Source organism: Parasteatoda tepidariorum, chromosome 5, assembly GCF_982258835.1.
Source record: "Parasteatoda tepidariorum strain Cologne lab strain chromosome 5, Ptep-v5.0, whole genome shotgun sequence".
In the NCBI taxonomy this organism is placed as follows: domain Eukaryota; kingdom Metazoa; phylum Arthropoda; class Arachnida; order Araneae; family Theridiidae; genus Parasteatoda; species Parasteatoda tepidariorum.
The window spans coordinates 27,742,253-27,762,932 of record NC_141759.1 but is presented as its reverse complement, the minus strand read 5'-3'; the positions used below and the strand labels follow the sequence as shown (position 1 = coordinate 27,762,932).

Here is a 20,680-nt window from a genome sequence, read left to right as displayed (position 1 = left end):
TTATTACAAACTAAATGTATTTATTAAAAAAACAAACAAAATAATTTTAGACTCAAATTTTTGTTTGTTTTGTTTAGCCAAGTAACAATTAAAAGACAATTGAGCATTATTTATTGCAACAGTACTACATTCCATTTAAAATAAAAATTATTTTTTCTAATTTAGACATAACAAAAAGAATACATTAAGGAAAGACTAGTGTACACAAAATGAATATATTTAAGGATATAAAAATAAACTACACGAATAAGCAATTTTAATAATTTTACTGAAGTTTTAAATGTAAGCTGTAGATGAATATTTTGTGAAAGAAGAACTTCTACTTGAGTTAGAAACAAGCTTATTTAACTCTTCCTGCAAATCTTTAGTGACTAAGCATGGGCGATTGAGCTTACTCATATATCTTTCGACAACAATTTTTAAAATGTCTAAAAGGAAACTGGCATTTTTTATTATGAACTGCCTTTCCGAAGAATCTAAAGCCTTCTGATAAGCATTTTTTATGTGGTATAAATGTGTATGAAAAGTAATAGAGAGAGCTTCATTGAAGAGAACATGCACTGATGGTGTGTATAACTTTAACAAATCATCAAGGAAGTTCAAATACATTTTAGCAAATGCAGTGTTGTTAGCTGTCAGCGCAAGCCAACATTCATCGTAGTGATAAACCTCAACATTAGATATACCCATTTCCCGTAAATCATCCATAAGTTTCTTAGTGTTAGCAGGAGTTTGTAAATTTTGGGGTCGCCATTTGTCATCATTAGCTCTTAGTTTCACAGCTTCCAGCAACTTATCCCGCATCTCTGTGACAAGTCTTTCTACCTGACCTGCAAGCAGATCATTTAAAACAAAAGATAAATCAAGCCCAACATTTGATAAAGTATCACACTGACTACGGGCACAGGCAATACATTCTGTAGCAATGGAAGAGCTGACTTGAGGAGTAAACACATGCTTAGAAAAAATCTGGACAAAATGGTCTAGTTGAAGTTTAGCCCATAGAACAAATGAAGAGGCACAGGCATTGTTAGTAAATGCTTTATCAAATTCTTTACCAGTTTCTGCTAAGCAAGTGAAGAATACAGAGCACAATTTTTCAATGTAGCTAGCTGTAGCACCTTCAGCTCTTTGTTGTTTCATATTTTGTTTCAACATAGCTGAACACCGCTTTAAGAATAAATTGCAGGCTCTTGAAGACTTTCCTAAACGAACAAGTACACCGACTGCTTTTCTTGCTGCTCTTGGACCGCCGTGTAATGACTTATCAGGGGAAACTTTGAGTTCTTCACTAAGAATATTAACCAACTGTTTAGTACGGTTTTCAATCCTAATCCTGATATCTCGCACAGCAGTATTGCGAGGAAACGCAGAACAATGGGCATTAGCTCGATGGATAAGTTCGACTGCCTTATCAAAAAGCCTCAATGCAATGCAAACATCTAATTCTTCAGGAAGCTCAAGTAACCAAGCTGGCGTTTCTAGTTGAGCACTTCTTTGCCGAGATGAATATTCATCTTCGAATGGATTACTCCCATCATCTTCAAAAGGATTTGGCGCTTCAGTAGGACTTCCATGATGTTCAAACAGGGATAGTTTTTTCTTTTTGGCTTGATCAATGCGAGTGATCCATTCTTTTTTTGAAGCTGCTGAATGGCATTGTAATACTCGAACTTCGGGAAACATCAGAACTTTGAAAGCATTTTTTATGCTCAGTTCCTCTTTAACATTTACAACAGCAAGTCCATCTAGTTCATAAAGTGCTTGATACCTATAAAAAATCAAAATTAAGCAAGATTTTAAAATAATTGTTTTATCAATCAGAGCATTATATTAATCTGCAAATTAAAACAATGTTCAATGTTATTTTGACCATGTACACCTTTTTTAAAAAAAGATTTATTTGCTTAAAGATATTTAATGTTCTTAAAATTAAAAAGCTTGCACAGTGAGGGAATAAAATAGAGTTTTATAGTTCAGCTGAGTTTGACAGTTAATTTATTTTCTTTCATGTGAATTTATTCTTTGCAAGCTAGCAGAACTAATTCTATGAAACAAAAATGCTAAGTCAAGATCAATAAAATCTAACCAGAGCCGTAATGGCTCAGGGGATAGAGTGTTTTCCTTCCAATGAGGCGAACTGGGTTCGAATCATAGTCAATACGAAATCCACATCCAGCTTGCACCAACCACACTGCTGACGTGAAATATCCTCAGTGGTGGACAGATCATGGGTTAGAGCCCCTTGCCATCAGGCGAACTGTGGGAGGTTCTCGTGGTCACCCTCTCCATGTAACGCAAATGCGGGTTAGCTCCATCAAAAAGTCCTCAATGAAGACAAATTTCTCCCAATACTCGAACCAGAAGTTCCTTTGTCTTCTGGGTTGGGTTCAAAATTACAAGGCTACGCATTAGTAGTCATAAAGCATTAGTAGTCATAAACCCATAAAATTGGGTCGGCTGTTCAACGACGGTCATATGAGGAAGAAAAAAAGTCTAACCAAATCATTGGTTCATCGAGTCAACTTTCTTAAGAACTCACTCATTTTTTTTTCTTCTTCCAACTTAAAGCGAATAATTTATTAAGTAAGATAACATTCTATTTGTTGCGTTTCCTATGCACATGCCAATGTTTTCAATACATAAAAGTAATGAAGCAAAAATGTAACTGTTGGTATTTTAAAGCTTTATACAATTTGAAAAATTAGGAAATTATAATGAAAGGTAAAGAAAGTTAGAATAAAGTAGAGCCTATTAGCATCAATTGCAAAATGGGATTAGTAATAGATTTAAAACTAAATTACTTATTTACAGGTTTACTGCATAGATTTTAAAAGTTTATAGCAAAATAATTTAAGGAATATGCTGCACTTTATTAAATACATCTGTAATTAAACTTTTCTTGTACAAAATAAGGAAGAATAAGTACCTCTGTGTTATAAAGAACCCAGTCTTAATTTGCCAATGTGACTGTTAAGTTTGCAAAGCAGGAATTTTTTTGTTGTTGTTGTTGTAAACTTTACTAATCAGTTACGTTTACTTATTAACAGGAATCAACAAAAATAAATATTTCTAGGAACTAGCATATAATAGAATAAAAAGAATCAAAATCTATTTAATTTTACTGAAATATCGGGCCTTTGCCACAAATTTTTATCCTAGGAGCACAGACTCTTACTTATTAAAATATTTAATAAAATAAAAACGAAAGAATAATGGAATAAGCCATACTAAATAGTTGTAGGGACCATGTGTTAGCAAAACATTTTCTGAATTGTATTATAAATCTTTTTACAAATAGAATACTTTTGTTGCTAAAACAAAATTTAACAACACCCAAAATATCATATTCAACAATTATCACTGTGAATAATATTAACATAGCTGGAACCCTACCATGAGCTCCATGGAATGAAATTCCATCTGGGAATGACGTCACGTTCCAACGGGAATTATTTTTCCCCACCACGAACACCTTGGAAAGAGTTTCTTGGCTGGAATTGGAATCGGTTTCATTCCAACCAGTCTCCGGTACCTGGAATCGTCGTTCCAAGGAGGGAATGATGAATTTTTAAGGACTAAATATGATATTTCGTCGATGAATGTCTTAATTTTTTTCTATTTCATAAGAGAAGATAACAAAATTTCTATAAGATAAACGTGCCCGAGCCATTTTCAAGACGATAATTAAAAGAGAAATGTTTTGTTTCATTAGTATGTGTGAACGAAAAGATACTTTCAGAGTTAACTAAGAAATTACGGCAAACTAAAAATAATTATGCTCTCATTATATAATAATTGTTACTATTTCTATGTTATTATTACGGGATGTATTACTTGGCCAATACCTTTTTCTGAAGTTCCAATAATTTCTTTTTTTTAATTTTCTTTCGATGAACTTTTAATTCAACAATATTTAACTTCCTTTCTAACGATAGTTCTTTATACTATACACCAATGGCAGCATATTTAAAAGAATTTTTTACAGGCATGATGTATTATAAAGTAAACAATTTATTTATAATAAGAAACACAAAAAAGAATAAAAACGTTTAAAAAAATATTTATGAAATTTGTATTTACTTCTTCTCTTACTCATTTTAAAAATTTTTATTCTCATTTTTCCATTAAAATATATACTATAAAAGCTGCGGAAGTAGTTCCCTGAACTATAATTTTTAAGAATTTCATACGTAAAAAATGATTTTACAAATCACGAAAAAAATTTTACGCAGATCTAGAAATTAATTTCTTGTGAACATATTTATTTAACTATCAGTAAAAACAGTCACTTTTACAATGTAACAAATAAACCAAAGTAATAAGCAAAGTAGTAACTTTTTAGTCATTCATATTGTTACAATTTTAATTGAAAACTAATGAACTTTTCTGAAATTAAATTAATTTCAAAGAGATCAAGGTAAGCGTTAATTGTTTTGTCTGATAATTCTTTCTGGAAGTCTGATAATTCTTTCTGGAATTGAATTCTTTCTGGAAATTAGTTTAGATTTAAAAAATAGTATAATTAGTAATCTATCTACTTGCAGTTCTCAGGCACGAAATTTTGAATCTTAATTCATTAAAATATGATCATTATTTTAAGAGTTGTACTTTTTAAAATATATTTAAAATAAATAATGAAACATATTAAGGGATATATCAGAAATATTTATTATGAAAAAAGGATTTTATTTTATGAATTATACATGATAAATATGACAGTTTTTAATTAATAAGTTTTTAATATGTATAATAAATTGAAGAATATTTCAAAGTATTCGCAGTTCATGTTTTTTTAATCTAATGAAAACAAAAAACATTATAAAAATAAAACAATAAGTAGTCAAAAATATTATCTAAATAGCAGAAGCTCGTTTCGTTTTACTCATGATAATGCTGCCAAACTCAAAAAGAAAATCTAAAGTAAATTGTGTGATTGGTTAAATTTTAGCCACGCCCTGAGAGCGAGTTATCCTGGACTGTCTGATTCCAAGGGAGTGTTCATGGTACGGTATTGAGCATTCATGGAACCAAACTTTCCCAGTTTCACTTTCCAGCCGGGAATCTTCATTCCATTCCCGGTAGTTCATGGTAGGGCCCCTGGATTGATAAGGGTGCTACTGGAGCTGTAGCCCCATGCCACAAGTTTTTAGAGCCCCTCAAGGAAATTTTAAAATTTATAAAAATAAAAGTGATCTTTGTAATTTTCTATTCTTTAATATTTTCAAGAGTAATGTTTTACATCCTTTTTGAATCTTTAAAAAAGCTTAATGTATTCTATTTGAAATTCAGGGAAAAAATTAATATTTGGTCCTATTGTTTCTTTCTACCTGTCACCCAACTCCCTAATTTTATTTACTTTTGTCTTTTACTTCAAGAAACACATGCTTGATTTCTATAATAACTTAACATTTATAATTTTATACAGGATGCGTTTAAATTTAATTATATTCGTAAACATTTAAAATCTACTTTTTTAATTTTTCTAAAATAATAACAATAATAATTGGAATTGAATTCCATAAAAAGTTTTAATGTTTTTGAATATAGGAAAATTTTGTCTAATTTGGCAAAGGTACTACAGGTAGGATCTCAAGTTACATCACAGGCCACATCATACCCTAAGTACTTGTGATAATATCTGTTTGATATGTTGTTAATAATGACTGCTATAATAGCATATTCGGTAATTAGTTGTCAATAACTATTATGTTAATGGTTATATTTCTTACACTCTAAATTAATACTCAAGATTTTTTAAAACATTACATTATCTTTAATGATCTTGATATTGGTATGTTCAATAGTTTTTGTTTGTTATTAAAAAATTGTCATAATTGCAATATTTTGGTTCCAACCCCTGAAATTTGTAGATACTTAAAGGATGTTTCTGTATCAAGAACCTGTTTATTGTTTCTGTTCTGTTTTTTTTTTTATTCTGTTACATGGAAGTGGAGAAAACTTGTTGATAATTTTGATCTTCTTATTTTTGGATTCCTTAAAAATATGTATTTTTAGTACCTTGAGAGACACTACCCGATTGTGGATAAAGCTTAGTGCAGGATTCTAATGTAAATTTTTCCGTTAAAGGAATAGTAATTTTATGTAAACACTAATTACCGATATTGCATTGGTCCTCGGCTATCTTCCACTTTCGTAGCAAACATAAGGCCTTCATCTAGCAAAACACAATAAACAGTATGCAGTGGTTTATAGTCAGAAACAGATAACTCCACAAGTTCACCATTATGAAGAACTGTTCTTCCTCGCACCTCTAAAACAGTAGCACAGCCTTCAACTTTCTCCAATAACAGTGACAAATTCTTGTTATTTTCTTCATCAGTTTCACTTTCTCCAACAGTTGTTGACTCCGCATCTTTAGGTGCAGCTATTGAGACATCCAATAAAGATGTCAAAACTGATTGTTGTTCAGCTAACAAATGACTTAGCTGATACATCTCTCCTTCAAGATAAGAAATTTCTTTAGCAGTTTCAATGAACTGCGTGTAATTTTTATAGACATTTTTCTTTAATAAGCTATTAGTTTCATCAGCTAGAGATTTAATGCAATCCTTTTCCACAAGTAGTTCTTTCACACCGTTGCAATCTAAGACCTTTCTTTTCACGTATTCTAAAGGGTTAAATTCCGGAGATATTAGCTTATTGGCAAGACTATCAGCCATACTTGTTTCTTAGAAAATAGTAGGAAAAAAGGGAATAGAATAATCACTATAAATTATTTAAATTCAAAACATTTATGTTTATAAACAATTGACATAGTTTCGTTCTCCATAAACGCCTACAGTTAACTTACAGTTAAGAAAAGCGTCAGTGTATGAAATTAAGATGGGGCCTGTCATAACAAATTTTTAAGCACGCTTTAAAACATCATTTTATTTTAAAAAATTCATTTGAACATAAGCTATTACTTAATAACTAATTTTTCAACAGCCTAAAAGATTAATAAGAATCTTAAATTTATGATTTTTTATTAATAAAGGTCAATCATGGTCACACTTTAACCGTGTTTTTAAATTAATGTTTCTGTTTACTTTAAAGTGCAATTTGATTTGAGTTTTGAAATTAACTAGGATGATATATTTATTATTCTTGGAATATCTCTTTAATTAGTTTATTTGAAGCATGTCTGATGCAAAAAGATATTCTTTTTCTAATTTATAATATATGTCGAGGTGTTCTTTCAGAATCGGCATTTGCAAGTATGTTGTCTGCTCCGAATTGTTTGTGTTAAAATTTTTTATTAAAATATGCTGAATTATTAAGATATAATTGATATATGCTATTTATTTAAGAAATTCGCATATTTTGAAGTTAATTTAATTAAATTATTTTGTAATATAAATTATTAACACTGACATACTAAATTAAAATTAATTCTTATAAAAATCTAATTTTTCGTGCTCTTTTAAAATGTGTTTTTGCGAAACCTATTGTAACTTAAAACGTTGTGAAATTCCCAATTTCAACTCAGCATGGGATAATTAGATTTTAAATAGATTTTATTAAATGAGATATTTTTCTTTTTCTAGGATGTATTTAATTTCAAGTGTCTATCGAATGTCGCGTTTAACTATTTATATAACTAATTTATCGAGTAATTGACAAGACAATTGTTAAGTTATGAGAAAATTAAGTTATAAATTTGAAATCATATTTTGTTGGTATGTGTTGTGATGTGGTTTCATGTAACTTTCACATAACAAATTTGGCTATATAGTCCACATATGTTACCATATTAATGTTAATTATTAAGCTTATCTGGCGTAACAATTAAAAGATAAATGCTAGATAATGTAATATAAAAAGATAAATGAAAGATATTATTAAAGAACATAAAACTCTTAGTTTGGTGAAATAAACTTCTCAGCTAACTAACATTATTAATGTTATCTTTTAAATACTTGGAAAAAAAAACAGAATTGTCTATAATTTAATTTAAAACAATGACTAATATTGAACAATAAAAAAAATTCATTTTTCAAGTGTCTCTCATGAAGAATCTAATTACTCCTTGCTGTCTGCTATCCAAATTTCAGGATGATAGCACAAACGGTTCTTTATTTTTTATGAAACTCCCATGCACATTTACAAACTCTTCATTTTATTGTTATAAGTATTTGCTAATTTGCTTAAATAGTTAAATGGAATACTTTCTCCAAGAATATGTTCATATTAAATTATTAATTTTGCTTTGAGCTTTTTAGATTGACTGAAAATGGTAGGATTTGAAAGAACATCATCTCAAGGAAGGTTTCATGAGTTAGACTACATGACTGCTGGTGCTGTCAGCGGCTTTGTCACACGTACTTTATTTCAGCCATTAGATGTCATTAAGATAAGATTCCAGGTACTTAAAAATTAAATAATTGTAGCTATTAGGAAATGTTTGAGATAAGACTATGTATTATGAAATAAAATTCACTTGAAATGTACATGTTTTTCTTTTTTTTAATTTGTACCTATACTAATTTCTTTTGGTCAAATTGTAAAAACTTGATTTGATTTATTCTTATTTTTGATTCAATATGAAGTTTTGAATTAAGTGTTTATTATGTTATAAAGAGGCTTTTTTTTTTATTTTTATCAATTCACAAAAACAGTATTTATATTTGCTGTGAGAATGGTACATATCTCGCTTTTCAGGCAGTAGAATTTTAGAACATTTTCATTTTTAAACATGCTTATGTAATATTTGAAATGTACCCTAAAGTGGATTTGTCTGTTATTTATAATAGAATTCTTGATCATGATTAGTATTTATTTATTTTGGTTTATACTTAAATTTCAGTTACAAATTGAGCCTATAGATGGAAGTCGTAAATCGAAATATCATGGCATGGCCCATGCTTTTAAATGCATTCTTAAAGAAGAAGGAATTCAAGCTCTTTGGAAAGGAATTGTTCCAGCTCAATTTTTATCTACCACATATGGTGCATTGCAGGTAGTCTTTTACATGCTCTGTTATAAAAAATATTTTAACCTTTTATATACTTTTTTTTAACTTTGTCTTTATTTAATCTTTCTTTTCTTTTATGTGTTTTTTCAAGGTAGATAATCTGTAGTTTTTTTATTTTACTTTCAAACAGGGTTTTTTTTTGTTCTTAAATTATTAATTTTTTTGCTTTCATTATAATTTATTTTGTTGTTATTTCATTTAATTATTTTAACATATGTTTATTATTATTACTATATTAAATATCATAAAATTATTTAGATGAAATTCTTCTTTTGTGTATCATATCTCTAATAATGTAGGAAATTTAATTCTAGTCAAACTAATATATTTTGAGCCTTGATTTAACAAGGAAAATTTTAATGATAAAATAATAATTGAAATTTGAACATTTTTTTTCCTTTAAAAAATGAATAAATAAAACTCTGTTATTACATTCAGGGATCATTTGCTCATTTTTTTTTAATATTTGGTATTTTTTGTTGACTTGAGTTTAATCAGCTTTCTGATTTAATTGTTGTTCTTACATTCATGTTATAAGCAATTTTTTTTAATAATAATTATAAGGTTTCCTTTGTTCTAGTTTGTAACATTTGAAATACTCACTCAACAAGCGGAATCCAATTTGCCTGAGAAACTTCAACATGATGCTAAAACTTTAATCAATTTCAGTTGTGGTGCATTAGCTGGCTGTGTAGCTACAACCGGAAGTTTACCTTTTGATGTTTTGAGAACAAGGCTTGTTGCTCAAGGTGAACCTAAGGTGATTTAGTGTTAAAAATGTTAATAAACTTCTATTATTAACTAAACTTATATTATATAAATTTATTATCTAAACTTAATAATATTTTTTGTACATAAATCTGTTTCTAATTTTTTTATGCTTCAGATAAGATCAGCTTTGTATCATGATTCAATGGTATATTTTCTTGAACCATGTTAATTTCAGTACATTTCTGGATATTATTGTTATTTTTGTTATGTTGCATATTTTATATTGAACTACTAATTGCATTAGTTTGTTTTTCTTACTCACTATCAAAAATAGAACATTATATGATGAAGTGATAGACATGCTTACAGACTGAGTTGGCCAATACACACCTGGACGTGTATTTAACACATCATATTTAAGTTTTCACTTCTTAAAACGTTTAGGGATAATGAGAATACCCCTTGTACTTTGTAAACTTTTTGTTAATTTTTTTTCTCCAAAGATATATTCTTTAAAAATTCCCAGCTCCTTCTTTGACCCAACATTCTCTTTCTCGGACCAGTGATTGGAATTCAATCAAAAGATTTTTAAAGAAAACTGTTAAATTGTGGAAATATAAAATAAAAAAATGAATAACAAAGTTGATTTGTTGTATTTTACTAACAAGTTATTATTTTTTTAAGTTTAATTAACCTTACTTTTATTTAGCTGTAAATTAAGTCAGAAAATTTGAAAATTATGTGTTTTTGTTTAATATTTGATCAATGTTTCTATAGTGATTGCTTTGCTTAGTTATATTATGATACATACTATGAAATAATGGTAAATTATTAACATAATCTCTGTTAAGTTTACTCTCTTATTTTAAGTTTCACACCTCAAATATTAACAGAACAGTAAAATTAACCTACTCTATGATTTTTTTTTGTTTTTTTTTGGGATACAACTGCTTACAAATACTTCAAATTATTATTAATAAGACTAAAGTATGAGTACGCAACCTTTGATTCATAAGGGGTCATTTTACCTCATAGAACATAGTTGTACTCCTTTCATATAATTTTGGTTAAAAGAGTGGAAATTATATTTTTGTCTTGATATAGAATTAACAAGTAAGGATTGAACAAGATATATTTATAATTAAAAACTCATGTATTAAACAATTTGATTTTTATTTTATAACCGTCGTTGAACAGCCGACCCGATTTTGTGGGTTTACGACTATTAATGTTCAACTCCATCCTTGTAATTTTGAACCCAATCCAGAAGACAAGGGAACTCTTGGAGCGAGTATTGAGAGAAATTTTGCCTTCGTGGAGGACTTTTTGATGGAGCTAACCTGCATTTGCGTTACATGGAGAGGGAGACCACGAGAACCTCTCACAGTTAGCCTGATTGCAAGGGGGCTTTAACCCAAAACAATTTGATTATAGAAATTATTTATTTCTATCTTTTGGATCCGGCAGTTAATAAAACAGCCGACTTGTATATGCAGCAAGGTGCGCCTTAAATGTGCCATGGCTGAAAGTCCTCTCATTAGTTAAGCTGTAGAAGTTCAGAGAGAAATTCTTTTCTTCAGTAACTCGAATTTTGCTTAAATATGAAGTTAAAAAAATTGCGAATGAGTCAAATTTTATTTTTCAAATGTTTCTAACTATTGCATTAATATTACTAGATATATCCAGAGATGGTCTTTTAATAAAAATAAAGGCTAAGTTCCCTCTTTACTGTATTCTCTATTGATTAGTCGTCTTAGTCTCAAAAAAAAAAAAAAAAAATATAGACTTCAGAACATTTCAAAGGCAAGGGTTCTCTATTGTTTGAAAAGCAAGTTTTCTTCACTTATGCAGCTGTTTCTTTGGTTTATATTCTTTTGTTTTTTTTAATTGTGGTTTTAATATATTAAGTAGTGTTCCAATGTTGGTTGGTTCCAATGAGTTTGATCCTGACAGCTGAGAAATGTTGTTGGTTGAATCTGCTGTGGCTGAAAATCCTCTTCATGATGTGGTTGGAAGTTAAAAAGAGGGGCACCAGCTCAGGCACTGTGCACTTTGTCTGACAAGAGTTAATATTACATGGCATTCCAACCATGGCCATTAAAAGATAGAGCCCTAACTATTTGGGCAGGTGCTTAACCATGGTTTTGTGAAGAACATGTTGATTTTTTTGTTCTTGTGCTTTAAGTATTGTTTCTATGCTTTTACTGTAGCATTTCCAAAAGTCAGAGATTCTTATAATCCTTTACTATTAGTTGAAAAAGAAACAGTGAACGAAGATGTTGTAAAAAGCTTTAAAAGATAATTAGAAATCGCTAAGGAATCTTGTTTTACATTGAATGTGTTTATCAGTGTACAAATATGGGATAAGAACATTCCAATTAGTTGCTAGTAAACAATGTTTGATCTAATAAAAAAATATATGTGAATAGATATATTCTTCACTTAACTTTACGTGTTAAATTCTTTAATTATAGAGTTAATCTTTTTTGTTTGAGCAAATGTATACAATTCAATTTTTGAAATTTAATATTTTTTTTATATTTTTGTTATTTTATATTTAACAAATACATTGTGATATATTAATACTAAAGTTTACTTTACTTTAATCATCTTACATCTTTTAATTTCAGACTTATAGAAATATATTTCATGCAGCAAAAACTATGTATTGTACTGAAGGATTTTTTAGTTTCTATAAAGGATTAGCTCCAACATTGGTACAGATTACACCTAATGCAGGGGCTCAATTTGCTTTCTATAAATTGTTTCAAAGTCTTTGGAATTATATGTTCAAGACAGATGCTAAACCTCCATGTAAGTAATGTGTGCTCTTATAAATTTCTCAATGCTGTAAAAACATGTAAATGCCTATGAATATGAAATATTTTTCTAAAGAAAATCATAAGCAGTCAAATTGATGAAAGTGTGATTGTATAAAAATTAACTGAAATTCTTCTTCTTATACTGTTGTTACAAATATAAAAATTAAGTGGATTCAAAAATTTTTCTTTCCATATCTGTTTTAGTTTCGTAGCATTCAGCTAAATTTTTTTTTGGTTCAAAAATAATGCATTTGTCATTTGACTTAATTTAGTATAGTATTTCTCTGGCAATGAAACTTCACTTCATCATCTCTCCATTCATGATGTTAAAAATTAGTTTTTGAATATTTTTCTTTTTTGTTACATTTTAACATTTTTATATTTGTCAAGAGCAGATTATTATTGAAAATTAAACAAAAAATTTTCTAAAGCTATTCAGCTGTTTACTGATTTCTTAGCATTGATTTTGCTCTTTATCAGCATCGATTTCATCATTAATACAAGTAACTTATCGATCGTGTTTTCAGTAGTTATTGTCTGATATTTGTGTGCTTTTTTTTAAATCCAGATACTTTGAATGCAATATTATTACAACTTTCAAGTTTCGTAATATTGTATTCAAAGCTATTTTTCTTTTAGCAAAGTTATTTTTCTCCCAAGCTATTTTTCTTTTGTTTTTCGGCATTTATTTCTACTCATTTTCATACGGTTTGTCCGATTTTTTTTTTTAGTGCAATATTATTATGACTTGTGAGTCTTAAATTAGGGATTTTAATCATCATTTTTGACATGCTCTATTTGTACCAATTTCATTGTCTATCTAAGTTCTTTCTATATTGTTTTTTTAGTTATTGTTATTCATTAGTACATGTTTTTTTTATATATATCTCAATATTTTTAATACAATATTATTACAACAAGCAAAATTTGAACATGAACTTTCAAACTTTTCTGTTTTTAAAATTTTTTTTCTAATTTTTTGTAGCTTAAAAAACTGTTCAAGATTTAACATTCATAAAATCTCTTTCAATTCTCTAAATGTAAATGTCTTGAAGTTAAAAATATACTGTACTGAACAACTGAATGTTGAATCTTATTTTGAGTTATTCCGTTTTATTTTAAATCATTTTAGATCCAATGAAATTTTTTTTAATTAAAATATTTTAATTGCATTTACATTGCTGACTAAAATATTTATTTATTTTTTTCTTCCATTCAGGAACATTAGAGTTAATTTTTTTTTAAAAAAATAAACTTTTGTGTCACAGGATGTGATAAGAAACCATAACTTTTCTCCCATCTTTTTTTTTTTCGTTTTTTTTTTCTTCATAAATATATTTTTGATGAAAGAAATTTTTTTTGAAAAGTATCAGTTTAGTATTCTTCAGTTTTGAATGAATTTTATTATTTAAAGGAATTTAATTAACTGCAAATGCATTACTAAGTTGATTTATAAAAAGAATTATGTCTGAAACACTGATTTTTATATTAAATTTATCATAATTGATGTAAACATGCCTAAATACTTGAACATATGGCCTTTCATTCTAAAAGGTTGTGCACCCTTATCTTAATGTCCTGTGAAATTTTGTTTTGTATAAATTGATGCTTTCACTGTACAATTGTTGCAAAATCTATAAAAATGCTTCTTATTTTACTTGGTAAATAGCTTTTTTTATAGATAACTTAAAATATAAATTGAGATGGGCATATTGCTCTTGTGAATTGTTTTTTATTTACTTAATTTCTGTTTCATTGTTCTTACTTTTATTTTTGCATTAAATTTCGATTTTTTTTAAATATTTTTATCATTAATGTAGTACTACCTGCTTCTAACACATGTTCTATTGTACTATACATTCATTTCAATTCTTTTTCTCAAATATTTTAAATAATTTTAAACAACAACAAAAAATGGGTGATTAGCATATAGTACTGGGAAATCTGGTGCTGCATGTGGTTAGTGTGTAACTTATTACACTGTAGGATAGCTGAAGCCTAGCCTAGCTGCTTCTAGCACATGTTACATTGTTCTGTACATTCATTTAAATTTTCTCTCTCCAATTTTGAAATTAATTTTGAGCTAAAAATATTTGTAATTAGCATATAGTACTGATAAAACTGATGTGGCATTTGGTCATTTTGTCACTTATTCTACTGTAGGATAGCTGGAAGCCAGGATTTCGAATCTAATGGCTTATCAAACAATGACGTATGTTCTCCACTAGGTGAACATTAAATCTTTACGACTCATAATCTTTTTGTTGGTGTAGTGCAAAAATTTGAAGAGAGAAGAACCAGCTCTGGCGCTGTTTATGTCTTCTGACTGGATGAAAATTAAGTAAAGTTCCTAATATTACTGAAAAACAGGGCTAGGTGCCTAACCCTGGTAGTATGTGGAGATATTTTGTTTGTTTTTTCATACCTGAAAGATAAATGTTTGTTAAATTCTCTTCGTTGTTTGGTAAGAATAGGGTTAGATTCCATTTGCTTGCTGGAGCAGTCAATTTGAAGACATCACAATTAATTTAAAACACATGAAACAAATTAATGAATTGAGTGTTTAGATCAAAATCCATACAATTCCTGGCTGTACTTATATCATATCATATCTAACTAGATTAAACAAAACTGACCGCCATCTATCGGTATAAAATGTTATTATTTACATTTCCATACGTTATATATATATATATATATATATATATATATATATATATATATATATTAGAATTGCTTTATTTTTAATATATTTATATTCCATGTTAATAAATGTTGCACCTTTTTACAGCTATGTTTCAAAGCAGCTTTTGTGGGGCAGCATCTGGAACTTTAGCTAAAATGTTTATATATCCCTTGGATTTAATTAAGAAACGAATTCAAGTACAAGGTTTTGAAGCAGCAAGGATTCAATTTGGAGCTGTGAGACGTTATACTGGACTCATTCATTGCGCCACTTGCATTCTTAAAGAAGAGGGAGTTTTAGGTCTATATAAAGGCTTATGGCCTAGCGTGTTGAAAGCTGCCTGTACTACTGGAAGTCATTTTCTTTATTATGAAGAAACTCTAAAGTTTTTAGCTTATCTTCATAGGTAATATTTCATGTGTTCAATTAAATGAAATATTTTTGTATTTGAATGCCAATTATACACATATATTTTATTTATTAATTGTTCCACTGTATTGTTGCTGCTACTATGCCAGTTTTGGAAGTGCATGAAGTTTATGGTTTCGTCATTAACACAGTGTTGTTGCATCATTAATTTAAGACAAAGAAATGTTTTCTGTTTGCATTTTGTATCTGTTGATTTACTTGTAACAACTTTTGTTTACCTTATTGCTGCTATTTTTTTCTGAAATGCCATGAATAATTTTTCTTTGACAAATATTTTCCTTAGAGAAATACTAATTTAGTATCAAATTTGGCATGCTTATCAAATCAGTGAAATAATTTTCTAACCATATTTTTCATGTTAATTGTTAAAATTTTGATTTTCCTGTTCTTAGATTTGTGGTACTTTCGCATTTTGGTTTGTTTTAGTTACTAAGCTATTGTACAAAATATGTTATTTTCTTTCTTTTTATTATTTTATACTAAAAGCAATTTATTAAGTTATTATATAACAAGATATACAAATTCTAGTCAGCATATTAAAATTGACAGAAAGTAAGTTATACCTTTTAGATTTGTCTATTTTCGTGCCGTTATTTTTTCACATGGTAGTTTTGAAAAGAATCATCTTTGTTTTTATTTAGAGTCCATATTTAAAATTGCTAATTAGTGATGATTAAAGTAAAGTCTAAAATTTATAATGTTTTTTTCAATGGGCTAAAAAAGTCTTTTAAAAGCTGAAATATTTTCAACAATCGCTTACTTTGACTCAATAAAACGAATATTTTTTTTCAAAAAGTTAAATAACCTAAAGCAGTATGAAATATTAAATATGTTCGAAAAACTAACAAAATCTGAAATTATATAAAAGTTTAACTAAAAAATATTTTTACAAGTGTAATTTCCTAAAATATTTATTAAAATTGAGCAAACTTTTGAGCCTGAATTGGAAATTGAAAATGCTGGATCATCAACCCACTGCTTGATGCCAGTTATTAAAAAAAAAATTGTTAGTTAAGCATAAAAGGAGAAAAATTTTAATTGGTTGCCATTTGCATGTTAATATATATTATACTGTAAATCCTAAGCATTTTTTTTTCTTTTATGGCAAAAACCTTCATTCAAGACTATTATTAAAGTATTTCTGATTTTTATTAATTCATTTTTATGTTCAGTCAATGCTCCTTTCAGCAACCTTTAATTACAGGGACCGTTCCATTATATTCACAAAATTTCATTTTTTATTAAATAGATATTTAATTCTATTGTTGCTCAACACTATGTCAGTAGAAAACATAAATTAAATAATCTATTCTAACTATAGCATTCATATTAATGTAAAACTTTTTTTGTTGTCTTTTTAAAAAAATTCACTTCAGAAATAGTGTTTAAACATTCACTAAGCTTTTTTTAATGAAACATTTTTAGATTGCTTAAGTTTAAAGAAGGGTACTAATTAAAAATAATATTTCATTCAATGTTACTGCATATCTGCAGCTATTCTTGATATTGCAGAACAAATATGATAAAATCTTTCTAACATCTACATAAAAAGAGGTTGTAAAACCAAAATTATTTTAGAATATTAAATGCTTTGCTATCATCTTCCGCAGGAAAATGATATTAGTTAACTGCGTGAAATAAATACCTTCGAACACAGTAATAAATCATACCTTTAATCTTGCTGTAGTTGGAATATTTCATACTTTTATAAAATGCTGACCCCAAGTCAGTTTTTTTTTTTTTTTTTTTTAAATTTAAGCTTTCCTTTTTTATTGCTGATTAATTTGTTAAAATATTGTACAGTAGGGAACATCACTATTCCGGATAACTGATTTTTCCGGTTTTCTGAATCGTACAAACAGCCGTTTTTTTATTGTTAAACCCAACTAAAAAAAAAATATTTGGAAATAATGTTAAAAAGAAGAAAAATGATGAAGTAATACACTAATAATTATTTCCAAAATGATGGTAAGGTAAACATCTTTCAAAAAAGAAAGAAAAATCCTAAAATCTTAAGAGGAAAAAAAAAATGGCGGGAAAATTTATCGAATTTCGTTCCGGTTTTTTGGTTTCCGGATAACGGGTTCTGTACTGTATTAGTTTCTAAATTCTTTTTTATTAAAGATGACGATATAGATTATAGCATTTTTATATAAATCGGCACAAATCACGCTGTTATTTATTATTTAGAGAGTTTCGTGATTTTGTTAACATATATTGAAAATTACTTGCTACAAGTTAACATTTAAGATACTTTTATATGCTTGTGATATAATGAGCATATGTTAAAACATCTGTTTTCATGTTGACTACAGAGGTTGTTATAACAAGCATTGACTGTATACATATATTCTGAATTTTTCATTAATGAGTATTTTTCATATTAAATTAGGGAAGTTCTATGATATTCATAGTTTATGGAATTCATAGCCCTGTCATTCAGACTCTGTCCCTGGCTTATCAGTGAGATTGTTTTTTTACGGTTGTTACTACCATATCTTTTGAACAAATTAACTTTTAAACTGAAGGAATGCTGTGAACCTTTAAAAGTTAAACTGGCTCAAAGTATTCTCATATCAATGATATTGACATGGAATTATTCAGAAATGAGCTAATTTGGTATACAACTATGATTATGTCTGTGATTTTATTGCTTGGAATTAGAATAAATAGGTATTTTTATGATTAATTCTTGATAGTCAAAACTATATGCTTTCATTAAGTACCCAATATTCTACTTAAATCATGATTGTTATTGCTTACTTCAATATGAAATAAATATATCACTGATTTACTTAAAAAATATCTATTATCATTGTCTTCAGACTTTTTTGCATGTACTTTGGTTTTAATTATGACAATATTTTTATATCCATTTGTGTATTTAGTTTTAACTGCTTCTGGCTTGATGTTATTCTTTTACTTTTTTTTAGTTATTTAGTTTGTTTAATTTTTTTTTTGTATTTTACAAATTAAAATAGCTTTACAATCTTAAAATGTACTGATTCTAATTTTTGTTTGTTTGTTTATTTAGTTATTAGTTTGTAGTATCTATCAATGACGTTTTGAAAGCCTTGATAATTTTCTTTAAATAATATTTTTAAATGTCTTTTGTAGTTATTCTAAAACTAGTGATTTTGTTGTTATTCAAATAAATTTAAAAATAAATAAATAAAAGCCTAAAAAAATTGGTTTGAGCTAAAATCTTTTGGCTAAGGTTTTAATAACTATTTTCATATGCAAATATGCATTCTTACTACATATTTTCAACCTAGGCTATTTAGTCCAGAAAAATGTTATTTTCAAAATAGTACAGATCTTTTTTCGTTTAGTTTTGTTAGTTTGTTTTAACTTGTATTTGATCTGTATCAATAGGTATCAATAGGTATGTATCAATAAATTGCTTGATTTGATTTTTAATAGCCTGGTGAAAGAACGGTTTGTGTCCATAAAAGTTGATTTCGTGAAAAAATGATGATCTTAACCCTGTAATAATTCTCGAGGAAAACTGACTTTCACATAATTGATCTGTTAAAATTTAGTAATCCTGAAACCGTAACAGATGACAACCCAATTGTTTTTATTACAAACGGGCACAAACTGTTATTCCGCCTTGATCTTCAATTGTAAAATTTTATCATTTGTTTTATGTTTTCTTTTAAAGTTTCTGTAATATTCTGAATAAAATTATCCTTTAAAATTGAATTTAAAAGGTTTTTGTCTCAAAATATAAAAAGATATAGATATTATCAATTTAAAGTTAATTTAAAAGTGAACATAAATTGTCATGCAAGAATGCATTAATTCATTGAATCTAATTTAAGACCACAGGGATTAACAGTTTACGTCCTTAAAAGCTGATTTGGAGGGGTAAAAAAGGTTTTATTTTCACTGTGCAGCCCATTTTCACTGAGAGGGAGAACCGATTTTATGTGTTATTGATTTATCAAAACTTAGTAATCCTCAAAATGCAACAGATGGCCATCCAATAGTCATTTTTATGAAAAATGGACACAAACTGTTTGTCCTGTTTGTCCTCAATTTATGAAACTATTTTTGTTTTAATTTACTAAAATTTTTGCTTTCATATCTTTTCATTATAATAGTCTTCAATTTTATTATATATCAATTGTTTTTATTATAGTATATTTAAATTTCAAACTCCTTTACTAAAGTTTAATGGTCACTTCATTTATTAAAAGATAAGTAAGTTTGAGTTTTTTTCAAAAAAATCATCTTTTTTTTACATGTTGCAGGTTAAAGTTGAATCTCTTTATGTTAAAATGATTTGTGTATTTATTGAACAAATTTGAAAACTTCTGTTATTTATTGCGATGTGTATTTCAATTTCTAAATGCTTATTTGTTGTGCAATTATACATAATTTGATGTATAAATATTTTTTTAATTCTTTTCAGATTTTATGTTACAAATATTTATTTGCATGCTCAATTTTTTGTTAAACTTCTTAAATAGATTTATTTTAGATAATTAAAAGTTTAATAAAAATTTGTTTCGTAATTTTGTTGTCAAATTTCTTAATTTTTCCTCCTCAGCTCTTGTAATAATAAGTATTGTTATCCTGAAAGAACAATAATTAAAAAAAAATCAGTTTATAAAAATCAATTTAAGGAAACGTCCAGTTTGCTGCGTTAGGCTTAGATAACTAGGTAATTAATTTAGCAAAATATGTAACTAATTTTGATTATTTTAACAATATGTTGCCTACACAAAATGCTTCAAATCACAAAATTTGATAATATTATTTTATTGATTTTATAAATCGTTAGTAATTTTTAAGACACTCAGTATTACAAGTATTAGAAATTTCGTTTCTAAAATTGAAGTTTGGCTAGAGTTGAAATAGAACTGAAATTATCTATTATTATTTTAGTCTTCCACTTTGTATAAGCAATACGTATTTAACTTAAACAAAGGTTAAATCAAAGTAAATACAATATATATTATTCCTATCATTTTAAATTAATGAAAAGTACATTTTTAAACAGTTAGATATGAAAATTGTTTGCAGTTTTTTGAAAATCATGGTCAAAAT

General features: G+C 27.6%; 2 protein-coding genes across 4 annotated transcripts; one reads left to right on the top strand and one right to left on the bottom strand.

Annotated features, from left to right (window-relative positions):
* Positions 1–94: 94 nt before the first annotated feature.
* Positions 95–6,809, bottom strand: Exo84 (exocyst complex component Exo84). The gene is made up of 2 exons (XM_016071997.4): positions 6,121–6,809; positions 95–1,771 (listed from the first exon to the last, which is right to left on the bottom strand). Exons 1-2 carry the CDS (start codon positions 6,681–6,683, stop codon positions 277–279), a joined length of 2,058 nt encoding a protein of 685 aa, XP_015927483.2. The 5' UTR covers positions 6,684–6,809; the 3' UTR covers positions 95–276.
* Positions 6,810–7,013: 204 nt separating this feature from the next.
* LOC107454722 (mitochondrial thiamine pyrophosphate carrier) lies at positions 7,014–20,145 on the top strand. 3 transcript variants are annotated; one of them, XM_016071999.4, is made up of 7 exons: positions 7,025–7,220; positions 8,226–8,368; positions 8,810–8,962; positions 9,558–9,737; positions 12,319–12,502; positions 15,302–15,602; positions 18,018–20,145. In XM_016071999.4, exons 2-7 carry the CDS (start codon positions 8,237–8,239, stop codon positions 18,028–18,030), a joined length of 963 nt encoding a protein of 320 aa, XP_015927485.1. In that variant the 5' UTR covers positions 7,025–7,220; positions 8,226–8,236; the 3' UTR covers positions 18,031–20,145. The 3 variants fall into 3 exon arrangements, with proteins under 3 accessions (XP_087019702.1, XP_015927485.1, XP_015927484.1); XM_016071998.4 differs by having other exon boundaries at positions 7,027–7,220; positions 8,218–8,368; positions 18,018–18,147; XM_087163576.1 differs by lacking the exon at positions 18,018–20,145 and having other exon boundaries at positions 7,014–7,220; positions 8,218–8,368; positions 15,302–17,512.
* The last annotated feature ends 535 nt before the right edge of the window (positions 20,146–20,680 follow it).

What these genes read in the sequence shown, in the direction of transcription:
- Exo84 (XM_016071997.4), bottom strand. Translation starts at nt 6,683, where the DNA reads ATGGCTGATAGTCTTGCCAATAAGCTAATATCTCCGGAATTTAACCCT. An exon ending in CGAGGACCAATGCAATATCG is followed by an intron (nt 1,772 to 6,120) that starts GTAATTAGTGTT and finishes GATTTTTTATAG; the next exon opens with GTATCAAGCACTTTATGAAC.
- LOC107454722 (XM_016071999.4), top strand. Translation starts at nt 8,237, where the DNA reads ATGGTAGGATTTGAAAGAACATCATCTCAAGGAAGGTTTCATGAGTTA. An exon ending in TTGCTCAAGGTGAACCTAAG is followed by an intron (nt 9,738 to 12,318) that starts GTGATTTAGTGT and finishes TTTTAATTTCAG; the next exon opens with ACTTATAGAAATATATTTCA. An exon ending in GACAGATGCTAAACCTCCAT is followed by an intron (nt 12,503 to 15,301) that starts GTAAGTAATGTG and finishes ACCTTTTTACAG; the next exon opens with CTATGTTTCAAAGCAGCTTT.